Source organism: Antrostomus carolinensis, unplaced genomic scaffold (genome assembly GCF_000700745.2).
Source record: "Antrostomus carolinensis isolate BGI_N321 unplaced genomic scaffold, ASM70074v2 scaffold41289, whole genome shotgun sequence".
NCBI lineage: Eukaryota > Metazoa > Chordata > Aves > Caprimulgiformes > Caprimulgidae > Antrostomus > Antrostomus carolinensis.
Window position 1 is genome coordinate 1 of NW_010341359.1, and position 11,789 is coordinate 11,789.

The following is an 11,789-nucleotide window of genomic DNA, read 5'->3' on the forward strand; positions in this document are numbered from 1 at the left end:
AAAACCCAATTTCTTGTCATGCATTTTCTTAGTAAGAAAACTCTAAAAACCCAATTTCTTGTCATGTATTTTCTTAGTGAGAAAACTCTAAAAACCCCATTTCTTGTCATGTATTTTCTTAGCAAGAAAAATCTAAAACTTCAGTTTCTTGTCCTGCATTTTCTTAGTGAGAGAACTCTAAAACCACCATTTCTTGTCACACATTTTCTTAACAAGAAAACTCTAAAACCCCCATTTCTTGTCACACATTTTCTTAGTAAGAAAACTTTAAAAACCCCATTTCTTGTGCATTTTCTTAGCATGCACATCGATACCTATTGCAACACGGAGGCTACAACCTCACTGATAAGGCAGCACATACCTGCAGCCAGCCTGATCCAAGAGAACGACGAGCAGCTTGTGTACACCCTGCCACTCAAGGACATGGACAAGTTTGCAGGTACTGATGTTTTTTTGTTGAGCTACAGGGTTTTGAATGGCCCCACAATTGAAACCCACCAAGCATGGCTTTAGCCTGTAATTATTGTTAAATTGTCACTTCTGCCTTTATGTGGTTTCATATATATTCATTGTTTGGCTGAGGTTTGGCTGATGACCAGTTGGCAAAGTCTTTCTCAGGTGGGTGAGGACCTCATCAACTCCTCCATAGGGGCTGTGGTGTGGTAAGAGGGATGTGGGAGATGCCTTTAGCAGAAGGCATCTTTTAGGCCAGATTGGATGAGGCTTTGAGCAACCTGGTCTAGCGGAAGGTGTCCCTGCTCATGGCAGGGGGGGTGGAACTGGATGAGCTTTAAGGTCCCTTCCAACCCAAACCATTCTATGATTCTAAGGGTGAAGGGACCCTTTTGTCTGAGAATCCCCTTGTCCTGCCAAAGCATCATCTTAACCCAGAGCATTGTAATGAGCAGGGATCACCTCCAGTGGGAAGCCAGAAATCTCCAAATCCTACAAAAATCAATGCACCCTCATTGTGAGCTGCAAAGAGCCTTGTGTCATCTCCTTAAAATCCACTGGTGAGAGGGAGTGTGGACACAGATGTGTTGGTTTCACTAGATGGCAGCAATTATCTGATCAGCCTTTTGCAGGGCTCGGTGTTCATCTCCCAAGGGAAACTGGAAGCAGCAGTGTGTCCTGTTATGTGGAAAGCTGAGGGACAATCAATGCTGACGTGAATGCAGCTCCTAGTTCATAAATGCTTTTTTTCCCCTGTTGCATTTAACCAGTTAATAATTTATGAGCTTTACCTTTAGCAGCCACTGCGTGTACTTTTAGAAAAACAGGCATCTCCATGCAAGGTTGATTCCAATCCCCCAAACTATTTGAAGGAGAAGCTGAGGTTAGGAACATGCCTCAGCTGCTGGGGCAGAAGAAATCATGGAGTTCCAATGAGCATTGTTGGGTATCCAACTGCCCTTCCCATTTTGCACGTTTGTGTTTCCCTTGAGCGTGACCTTGGCTCTGCAGCTCCTCATTTTGTCAAGTCCTTAGAGGACTGGCAAGAGCCCAATAGCATTTTTTTTAATCCCAAGGTGCTCATAAGTGCTCTCACTCTGAACATCATTTTGGTTTTCATGCTATGCATGCTGTCCAGGATCTCCTGCCCAGTTAGGCTGGCTTTATAGATCTGGATATTTATTTATATATATATATATATATGGATATATATACAAAATTACTCAGTGGTTTTATTTGTAAAATCTCTTTGTTCCTGGGCAGAGATCAAGGTAGGATGAGCTGTCCTGCAGTCTCTGTGTTTGATGTTTCCAGGAGAGTGGCTCTCACAGCCAGTGAGGAGACAACTGAGCCCAGGAGCTTTAGGATGCTGATATGGTCTGTAGAAACACTACAACTTTGGGAAAACCCACCACATTTCCCATACTTGACCACAGAGGCTGAAGTTTTGTACTGAAAGGAGCTTATCACAACCTTGGTTCTCAATCCATGAGCAGTGTCTTTGCAATTAAGCAACCATATTTGCACGTTACCTACTTGCTAGTGTAGAGATGCCTCTAATGGGCTTGAAGATCTCTCGGGACGATGATGTAATCCTGTTTCAGAGCAACCAGTCTGTTTCCCTTCTGTCTCTAGGTTTGTTTTCAGACCTCGACACTCATTCCCACTTGGGTGTTATCACCTATGGTGTTTCCATGACAACGCTGGAGGATGTCTATCTGAAACTGGAAGTTGAGGCAGAGATTGATCAAGCAGGTGGGATGAACTGTGGCTGTTTTTCTGTTTTCCCTCATTTGATTTAGTCTTAATTAGTACAGAATTGTCCATGCCACGTCACTGCCAGAAGGAGTTTTGCTCTAGAGGCAAGAATTGAAAAAATCCTCTTGCAGAGCACTACATCCAGCAGCGTGGGGCTCCTTCTGTCTCACAACATTCCAGGCTTTTCAAATATTTAACATGAAAAACACACAAAAACAACGAGTTGGGTGGGGAGTGAGTCTGGGAGAATCGAGGGGAAAAGCTTTTTACTGGCTGTCTCTGTGGTAATTAATTTTTCATCCAGTGTACTTACATCTAATGTTGTTTCCCAGTTGCACTTTTTCTGGGCAGCTTTTTAAAATGTGGTTTATTTTCCTAATGGAGTTTGCTTTCAGGAAATTGTAAATGCACAGGATAAAATTTATTTCCAGCCTTCTGCATGAACAGGGTTATTAGTAGCCTGCACTTAAAGCTGAAATAACTGAACTTGTCTTTCTTCCCCTCCTTTAAATTAATGTCCAATTCAAATGAAGAGTTGGGACTGCTTAATGTTCCTCCAGAATTAATCAGTTCTTCTTTTGATGTCAACTTTGCATGGTTTAAACTATCTTAATCTAGAGCTTTCTTTATGATACAGACTATTAAATATCCTGCTCTGCAAAGGTTCTGTGTGAGTCTAAGAGGGTTTAACAGCTGCGTGTGCTGGTACTGGGTAATACAGGTGCATACAGAGGCTAATGGAGTGAAACTGGGGCCAGTCTGCACCTTTTGAGTGGCAGAAATTTGCATAATCTGGCTTAAGCATCTGCTCTTGTGGGTGATTCAAAGCTTTGGGATAAATTGGTGTCATTGAGCTTGGGGTTAAGTTGAGAGATGGGGATGAGATGAGATGGTTTCTGCAATAGCAAGGAGTTGGTAGCCACGCAGCTTTCTCCAGCCCCACCATTTCAAACCACTTAGTTTTGATGAAAGCATCAAATTTGTAGAGTTTTACTCTCTTCTTTTTCAGATTACAGCGTGTTCAATTCCCAGCAAGTGCAGGATGAAATGGATACTAAATCCCTGGATGATATGGAGCAGAGCCTCCTGATGCTGTCTGAGACGAAGGCTCAGGCGATGAGCAACACAACCCTCTGGAAGAAGCAGGTTTCCACCATAGCAAAAGTTCACTTCCTTAGTCTCAAGCGGGAAAATAAATGTGTGAGAGTGATGTAAGTATTGGGGCTTTCTCACTGGTACACAAAATTCTCCAAACTTGATTGATACTAAAGAAATGGCAGGATTTGATTAATTATTTTCCCATAGTTTATATTTCAATAATAACAAGTATTACTGTTGAATGCATGTTTTTTGGGGGGGGAGCAAGGGAGATGTTGGTTTAATAACATACAGCTAAACTGGGTTGACTTTTGCTGAATTTTAATAAAACCCAAACTTTCCATTTCTTTCAGGTTGTTGCTTTTTCTGATTTTTCTAGTAGTTCAGATTTTATTGTTTTTCATACACCACATCATCAAAAACTCTGTCACTGCTATCAGACTTTCCCCAGACTTGTACATGCTGAAGCCTGGGGAGGACTATCACAAGTACAGGAGTCGTCTCCTGCTGCAGAACTCCACAGGTAGGAGAGCAGAGATGTTCCTGTCTCCACCTCTCTCTTTAAACGTAGCATTTCACATGGTGGGGAGAGATGGTATGTGCTACTTTGGGGCTTGAAACAAACTTTTTCCTTGAAATTAACCCAAATGAAGAATTTCCAAATACCTAGAGATGGTAGGGAGTGAGTATTCTTTGTGCCATAGGGTTTGGTTCAGAGATCTTCCTCCTCCTCCTGTGTCTGGTAGTCTCGTGCTTGCTAGGTCATAAGATGACCTGTATGAAGGAACTGGCCAGGAAGACATTTAGATACATCAACATTAAAATCCTGCTACTAAACATTTTGCAAAATTCCCTTTTGTTTCAACTTAGGATGTTTTAAAAGTCTGTAGCAGTGATCTGGGCAATAGAAATGAGCCTCTACCAGGAATTTGTGCTGAATACAACTTAATTTCTCTGGATGCTGCATCAAAGTGCTGCTGGTGTCCTCTTCTCTTAGCTCATTATCTGCTCAACTGAAACCTTGAGTATCCTGATAATGCTCCTTGGCACCTCCACTTCCTCACTGCTGCATTTGACTTGCACAAATTAATTGGAGAATCTAACCAAAAACTTTTCTTGAGTGCTTTGGAGGCTGTTGAGTAGGAAGTCAAAATAAAAACATTTGTGTTGTTCAGAATAGCAGAGGACTCTTTTTATTTATTTATTTATTTTGGTGGTCGTGTGTCAGGAAATGGTGATTTTTCATCATAGGGTTCTATCAGTGGGAAAATGCATCAATAATTTTGTATAAAATACTCCAGGATGGTGATGAGTAATCGTGCTGTTTTCTCTGTCTTCCACCAGAATCGGATATTGATGACATTGTCCGCTCTCTTGGGAGCATGAACGTCCTCTTGGAGATGTTCAATGACAGTGATTACGTCTCAGCTGCCCCTCACAGCGCAGCTTTAAACGTGTTTGACCTTGAATCCAGACAGGTAAGATGGACAGACCAGCTCAGTTGTACCCTAAAGAGCAGACAAGCAGCTGGTGAGGGGCTGGTTTTGTCCTACTCTTGCCTGAAAGGAAGGTATTGAGTGATATAAAAAAATAATCATATAATATCACTTATATAAGAGGCCTGCAAAGAGGATTTGTATTAACAGAATGGAAATATTATCAAAAGAAATGTTCTTCCATAATGATAATTATGGTAGGCTAATAAAACTTCCAGCCCCCTTTCTTCCCCACAAGGATACGAAAAGCCAAGAGAAATACTTTATTTCACAAGAGACCTGGCATAGGAATTTATTTTTATTTTTTTATTTTTTACTTACACTAGCTGAATTATATGATTTGACAGAAATATAATTCCATGGTGCTCTCCTGTGTAAAGAAAAATGAGTTTCTTGGATTGTATGTATTCGCTTCAGTATGGTCACTGAAGGAGTGTCAGAAAGATTTGAACATTGGGGTCATATTTAATCTGCAGCAAAGGAACTGCTTTGCAATATGCCAGCTCTCTCTCTCCCCTTCTCATTTTTATTCATTGCAAACTGTTAATATTAGTGTGACAGTGCAGCCCTTAGCTAATGTACATTTTTGCCTATCTGGTTTTTAAATACATTAGCAAGAACATAGGGGTACAGGTTATTTTGTGTTGTTTTTCAGGCTGTAATTGTCTGGAGCAGCGTTGGTCAGAGCGTCCCAGTTGCATAAAACGTTCTGGGAATTGGTTCCAAATAATTTGTTCTCTATAAGAATGACTGTTTTCCTGAATTAAGTTACATGTTCTAACCACCCTGAGCTTCCTGCAAACAGAAGCACACTCTGTTGTGCAAAGGTTGTTCCCAATGTTCAGGTTTAATTAAGCCCAGAGGAGAGCCCTCTCAGGATATTACCCTTCAAGCAGAAGAATTAATATATAAAACACTTTCCTTTCCAGAATTATGTGTTCATGATCATATTCAACAGCACCATGGTGCATTCCCTGCCAGTGTTGATGAATATTGTCAGCAACCTCCTTCTACGCAATCTGAACGTGACGGAGAGCATTGAGATCTGGAGCAATCCCTTCCTTCAGGTGAGCTGCACTCATAGCTGGAGGGCAAAAAATCACCCTGGAACATGGGCTGGGTGACAGAACATCTCTGGGGTGAGAGGAAAAGTGTGAAAACACACCAAAAACGAAGGGAGAAGCTGTTTGGGATGGTCTGCAGCACCATCAGGAAGGATTGACCCCCAGTATCCAAACCCTGTAGAGTAAATCCTTCATGGTTCAGACCTTTGAAGAATTAAAGAGGACTTGAAAGGTGCTGAGATTTTGTTCTGCAGCTTGTGGAAGTGGAGGAAAAAAGGGGCTGGAGAAGGGGACATCCTATTGGGAATTTGTTCTGGGTTTGTTACAGGGTTCCTGTGGTCCTCAGGGGCTGAGCATGGGGATGCTGGAGGTCTGATGCCTCCTATGCAGAGCTGGGGTGGCCTCCAGGAGAGGAGAGGACCTGCTGCAGGAGATAAATGCTCTAGGAGTTTATTATATACTCGTATAAATACTCCCAAAACTTCCATAGGTATTTTTCTTCATGCTGTGCCTCAGATAATCTTGAGATACACAGAATTTATGTTTTAGTATTTATGGTCACATTCCAACTCTAAATGCATTTTTTTGGTCACGCACGTTCTGATATTGAAGAAATCTGATTTATATTTCAGAATCTTCCAGACACAATTTTCAGACTAGAGATCTATTTTGAAGCTGTCCTACTGGGAATCATTATTACTGGAATGCCACCCTATTTTGCCATGGACAATGCAGAAAACCATAAGGTAAACTCCCAGATGTGGAGTCACAGACTGCACAAGAACTTAAAAAAAACCCTTGGGATTTTGGGAAAAACTTGAGAGATGTTTGGAATAATGTCTTTTTGCTTCTTTGTCAGCTAAAATCAGCAACAACTGGGTAATTCCCTGGTGCCACATCAGTAAAAAAAATCAGTGTATGAGAGGGGAAAAGCAAGATCCTGCTCACGCACCGTGGCAGATTAACATCGTGTTAATTTGAATTAACATTGAATTAATGTTGCAGATCAAAGCTTACACGCAGCTGAAGATAGCAGGGCTTTATCCCTCTGCTTACTGGACTGGCCAAGCTGTGGTGGACCTCCCCCTGTTCTTCTCCATCCTTGTCCTGATGATAGGCAGCCTCTTTGCTTTTCACTACGGCGTTTATTTCTACGTGGGCAAGTTCCTCGCTGTGGTGAGAGTGGTGGGGATCAGAGCACACGTGGGGATGTCAGAACGTGGTTAGGTTATTTTCCACGAGTGTTTATTTTTTATTAGCAGACTTTTTTCCAACTGATATGCAGGGAAAATGCCTGATGGAGGTTGCTGGCACAGATACACCAGTCAGGCTGCTCTGAAGGCAAAATAATACTATTTCTCGTGGGGAAAAATATTAATATTTTTATTTTAATATTAATATTTTGGAGTTTAATTCAGAATTGGAAGAAAATAAAGCTTTAAATACCAAGATCTTCCAAAGAAATGCTCCAACCTTTTTTTACCCTCCTTTCTCAGTCTGCTTCACCCTCTTTGTTGTCCATTAATAATTGTTCCCTGTGCATCGGCGTGCAGCTAATAATGAAGTTACAGTGATTTTAAACACAGAGCAGCTCTGCAATGAATTGCACCATATGAGTAAATTGAAGAGATTACAAGTCTTCATATCTTTTATATTCAGAGCAGACTTCCCCGAGATATTGGCTGTAATGGAGAAAAATCAGATTTTCCTAGCTGCCTTCCCAGAATCTCTGGGTTAATCAGGTTTGGGATGTGACCGTTGCACTACAGGGTTATTTTTCTACCAGTGCATCTAACCCTTTTATTAATATCTGTGAAAATGCTAGGGCTGAAGGGTGGAATTCTTAATATTTGCCAAAATCTTCAGGTCAACATTTATGGGAGCCTGTTATAATAATAATAATAATAATAATTTTAAAAATGGAAATAGTTTAAAGGAAACTGAGTGAGTGAGGTTCCTTGCCTGTCCATATACTCTTTTATTTGTGTCTTTAACAGTATATTCTGTATATACCAAGTTAGCAAAATATATCAAATTAGGTGACTAAGATGAATCCAGACTTATGTAGCACACTAAAATAATTCCAGTTGATACTTAGCCTGTCCATATACTCTTTTATTTGTCTTTAACAGTATATTCTCTATATACAAAGTTAGCAAAATATATCAAATTAGGTGACAAAGATGAATTCAGATTTATATAGCACACTAAAATAATTCCAGTTGATACTTAGACAAAAAAATTCACCCCTAGGTTCTTGCTGTGCATTTGCTGAGAAACCTTTCCTATCTTTGCAGATTTTTTGCCTCATTGGTTATGTCCCATCAGTTGTGCTCTTCACTTACGTGGTCTCCTTCACGTTTAAAAAAGTCCAGAATACGAAAGAATTTTGGTCATTTATATTTTCAGTGGTGAGTAACTTTACCTTGAGTTCGGTTAACTGGGAAGATTAGTTATTTCCAAAGGCACAACAGGCTTCTCAGTTATTTTATTTAACTGTGTGTCCTTAACCCACAAGAAATTTGAAACATTTACCAACGTCTCTTTATCGCTGCCACATCCTAAATGATAAAAGCTTTAAAGATTGTGCCTCAAATGAGAGAACTTATGCTTAGAGAAGCTGAACTGAATGAAAACTGAGAGTTTGTTTGGTTTTTTTCCTTTTCTTTTCTATAGACAGCCTTGCTCTGTACGGTAGTCACTGAAGTGGCCTTTTTTCTGGACTATTACCTGGTGACCACCATCCTGCATTATGTCTTCTCCATCTTCATTCCTATTTATCCCCTTATTGGCTGTCTCATTTGTTTTATAAAGGTAAGGGGGCCACGAGAAATCCTCTCCCAAAGCACTTGTAGATGGCTAGGGGTGGATGGGTGTCTTTAATAATAGACAGCAGTTAGCTGCTTGGTCATCTGCAGCCGATTAACACGTGAAGAATAGCAACTGCTGGGGAAAATTCACCTTTTTTCCTGTAAGCAGAATGTTGCACTTCTTAAAATGAGGAAAGAAGCAAGTTTTCCCTTAAATATCTGAAGGAAAACCATGTGTTTCTCAGCCTGTAGACTGGGCAAACACAGAGGTGGGAGATGGGTTCATTGGGAGTCAGTGGCTTTAAACCAGGAGCAACTCCAGGGACTTTGATGGAGTTTTCTTGGTGCCAAACTCATGCGAGCAGGGTCTCTGCAGAGCTCAGCAAGTGCTGGAGCAATGTAACTTAAATGACTGGTTGGAGATGAAAGTGCAATGTAGGACGTGCAGTCTCTGGTAGGTGATTATTTACCTGAATGTGGGGTTTTTTTGGATTGCCAGGTCTCGTGGAAAGGCAAGCGGAAGAACGGAGGATACCACGACCCGTGGGACAGGCTCCTGGTAGCAGTCATAGCTGTAAGCATGATTATTGGATTATTTGCTGTAGAGAATTGCTGACTCCTGCTGGGAGGCCCCTTCTCTTCAGGCATCTTTATTAATAAGGGTTTGATCTGCTGCTGAGCATCGCTGGAGCTTGCAGCTTTGCAGCCTGTTGCAGCACAAACGGGATCAGTATAAGCTGCTGTGCCTACCAGCTCACTGCTGCTTCAATAGTCTAATTAACGGTGCTGATGTTAATAGCCATTATTATTGGAGCCTGTGCTGATGGAGGAAGAACTCCAGAACAGGGGACAGTCTCTTCTCTTTCCAAAAAAACAAATAATTATCATTAAATCAAAGCAGACTCTGGTTGTGCATCATCGGTGTTGACGCACTGAGCAGCATCTAATGATACATTTCATCTTCTCGGAAACACCAGCACTTTTGTGGTGGGGAAGAGCTGGTGCTTCTTGTCACTACTTGCACTGGTGGGATCACCTCTAGGATCAGCAGCCTCGTAGGGCTGGCAATGCTCTGAGTAGCCAGAACTGTATTTATAGGAACATCGAACATTGTGAGTGGGAAGGACCCACAGGGATCAATCAGTCCAACTCCTGTCCCTGCACAGGACAATCCCGACATTCACACCATGTCCCTGAGGGCCTTGGCCAAATGCTACTGGAATCTTGTCAGGCTTGGTGCCACGAGCACCTCCCTGGGGAGCCTGTTCCAGTGCTCCACCACCCTCTGCCACAAGAACCTTTTCCTCATGGCCAACCTCACCCTCCCCTGCCACATCTTCCTGCCATTTCCTCTGCTCCTGGCATTCGTTGGTGGCCAGAGAGAAGAGATCAGCGCCTGCCCCTCCTCTTCCCCTTGGGAGGAAGTTCTAGACCAGGATGAGATCTCCTCTCAGTCTCCTCTTCTCCAGGCTGAACAAACCAAGTGACTTCAGCCTCTCCTCACACAGCTTCTCCTCTAAACCCTTCACCAATTTCACCAGTTGTCTGTTTTTAGCCCTATGTGCAGTGCGTTGTGTGGCTCTTCCTACTGCGATGTCTCGAGCTGAAGAATGGAGGGAGGACAGTGAGAGAGGATCCATTTTTCAGGTGTGTCTCTGTTGAATAGAGTTTTGAAAAGTCATAGTCTAAAGAAACTGTTTTTAAAGGTGATGCTGGTGATGAAGCTGGAGCATGCAGTGTAGAGCTACGGGGGGTACTGCAGAAAATAAAATATCTGTGGTTATATCCCATCCCAAATGTCTAAAGAATTTGTTCTCCTGACTTCAGTTCTCTGAAATTCAGTCAGCAAAGTTTGTAAAAAGGGTTTTTACTTCCTTTTAAGTTATGTCAGTGCAAAATCAAGAATTTTGTAAGGTTGTCCCCCATAGAAAAATGGATGAACTTCCTTTTCCGTTGCATGGCTAGAGATGCCACAACCCAACAAGGAGTTCAGCATAAAGATGAGTTAGCTGCAATCATTGCCAGGTGTTTCTGCTCTTTTGGGGCTTCTCAGATGTGCTGCATAAATGTGTTTGTTACTCGTGGGTTTAGCAGATACCAATTGCTTTCTGAATCACACCAGTGAGTGAATCTCACTTGGATGCCAAGCAGAAGCATCATGTTGTTTTCATCCCCTTAGAAAATGTTTCACAAAAGCCAAAACCTGGAAGTTCCCAGATGTCCCACGTGATGAGAACGAAGATGATGATGTGAAGGCGGAGAGGCTGCGTGTCCGTGAAATACTGAGCAGCCCCAAAAGTGAGGAGGTAACATCATGGGCACTACTCAAAACCTCAACCCAGGTATTGCCCAGGGTTGCAGGGATCTGCAGCCACTTCTCTCTTCTCTACTAGATGCCAGCAATCCTGGTCAGCAGCTTGCACAAAGAGTTTGATGAAAGAAAAGAATTTCTTCTGGGGAGAAAAATCAAGAAAGTGGCAACAAAACATGTTTCTCTCTGCGTAAAAAAAGGTTGGAGTTCAATGTCATGCTGTTGAGCTGGTTTATTCACCAAAACAACTCTCAAATCCATTTATCTGACCTCATGGGCAATGTTTTGTGTTGTCCTTTCTTTAGGAGAAATACTGGGTTTGTTAGGACCCAATGGAGCTGGGAAAAGCACGTTAATTAATATGCTTGTTGGAGAGGTTGAGCCAACCAGTGGGCAGGTACGTTCCATGCTACAAACTAAATGGAAAATGAACCTATGTTGAATTTTTTAATTATTATTGCAAGCATTCCCAGGTGGTTTTTGCTAAAACTTTACAAAACCAGTTCTGAAACTTAGAATATTATTGATTAAAGTCTACACATCTTCCTCACAGGTTCTGATGGGAGATTATGCTTTTGGCTTGAGCAGTGAAGATGACTCAGTGAAATTTGTGGGGTACTGTCCTCAAACGAACCCGCTTTGGCCAGATATTACATTGCAGGAACACTTTGAAATTTATGGTGCTATCAAAGGAATGAGTCAGTCTGATGTTAAGGAAGTCATAAAGCGGTGAGTAGTTTATTATAGAAGTGTAAGGTTTAGCTTATATATATATATATAACTTTTATTTTTTACATTT

General features: G+C 41.7%; 1 protein-coding gene across 1 annotated transcript in view; it reads left to right on the forward strand.

Annotated features, from left to right (window-relative positions):
- Nucleotides 1-257: 257 nt before the first annotated feature.
- LOC104531546 (ATP-binding cassette sub-family A member 5) overlaps nt 258-11,789 on the forward strand; it is a gene marked incomplete at both ends in the record, with an annotated part of 12,230 nt that continues 698 nt past the window's right edge. Inside the window, 16 exons of the mRNA XM_010176447.1 lie at nt 258-439; nt 2,089-2,208; nt 3,221-3,422; nt 3,663-3,832; nt 4,654-4,787; nt 5,735-5,872; nt 6,502-6,615; nt 6,875-7,045; nt 8,167-8,280; nt 8,546-8,683; nt 9,179-9,253; nt 10,235-10,326; nt 10,859-10,985; nt 11,073-11,190; nt 11,296-11,387; nt 11,544-11,719. Of these exons, the coding sequence (XP_010174749.1) occupies nt 258-439; nt 2,089-2,208; nt 3,221-3,422; nt 3,663-3,832; nt 4,654-4,787; nt 5,735-5,872; nt 6,502-6,615; nt 6,875-7,045; nt 8,167-8,280; nt 8,546-8,683; nt 9,179-9,253; nt 10,235-10,326; nt 10,859-10,985; nt 11,073-11,190; nt 11,296-11,387; nt 11,544-11,719 (2,163 nt within the window). The remainder of the gene's footprint in view (nt 440-2,088; nt 2,209-3,220; nt 3,423-3,662; nt 3,833-4,653; nt 4,788-5,734; nt 5,873-6,501; nt 6,616-6,874; nt 7,046-8,166; nt 8,281-8,545; nt 8,684-9,178; nt 9,254-10,234; nt 10,327-10,858; nt 10,986-11,072; nt 11,191-11,295; nt 11,388-11,543; nt 11,720-11,789) is intronic.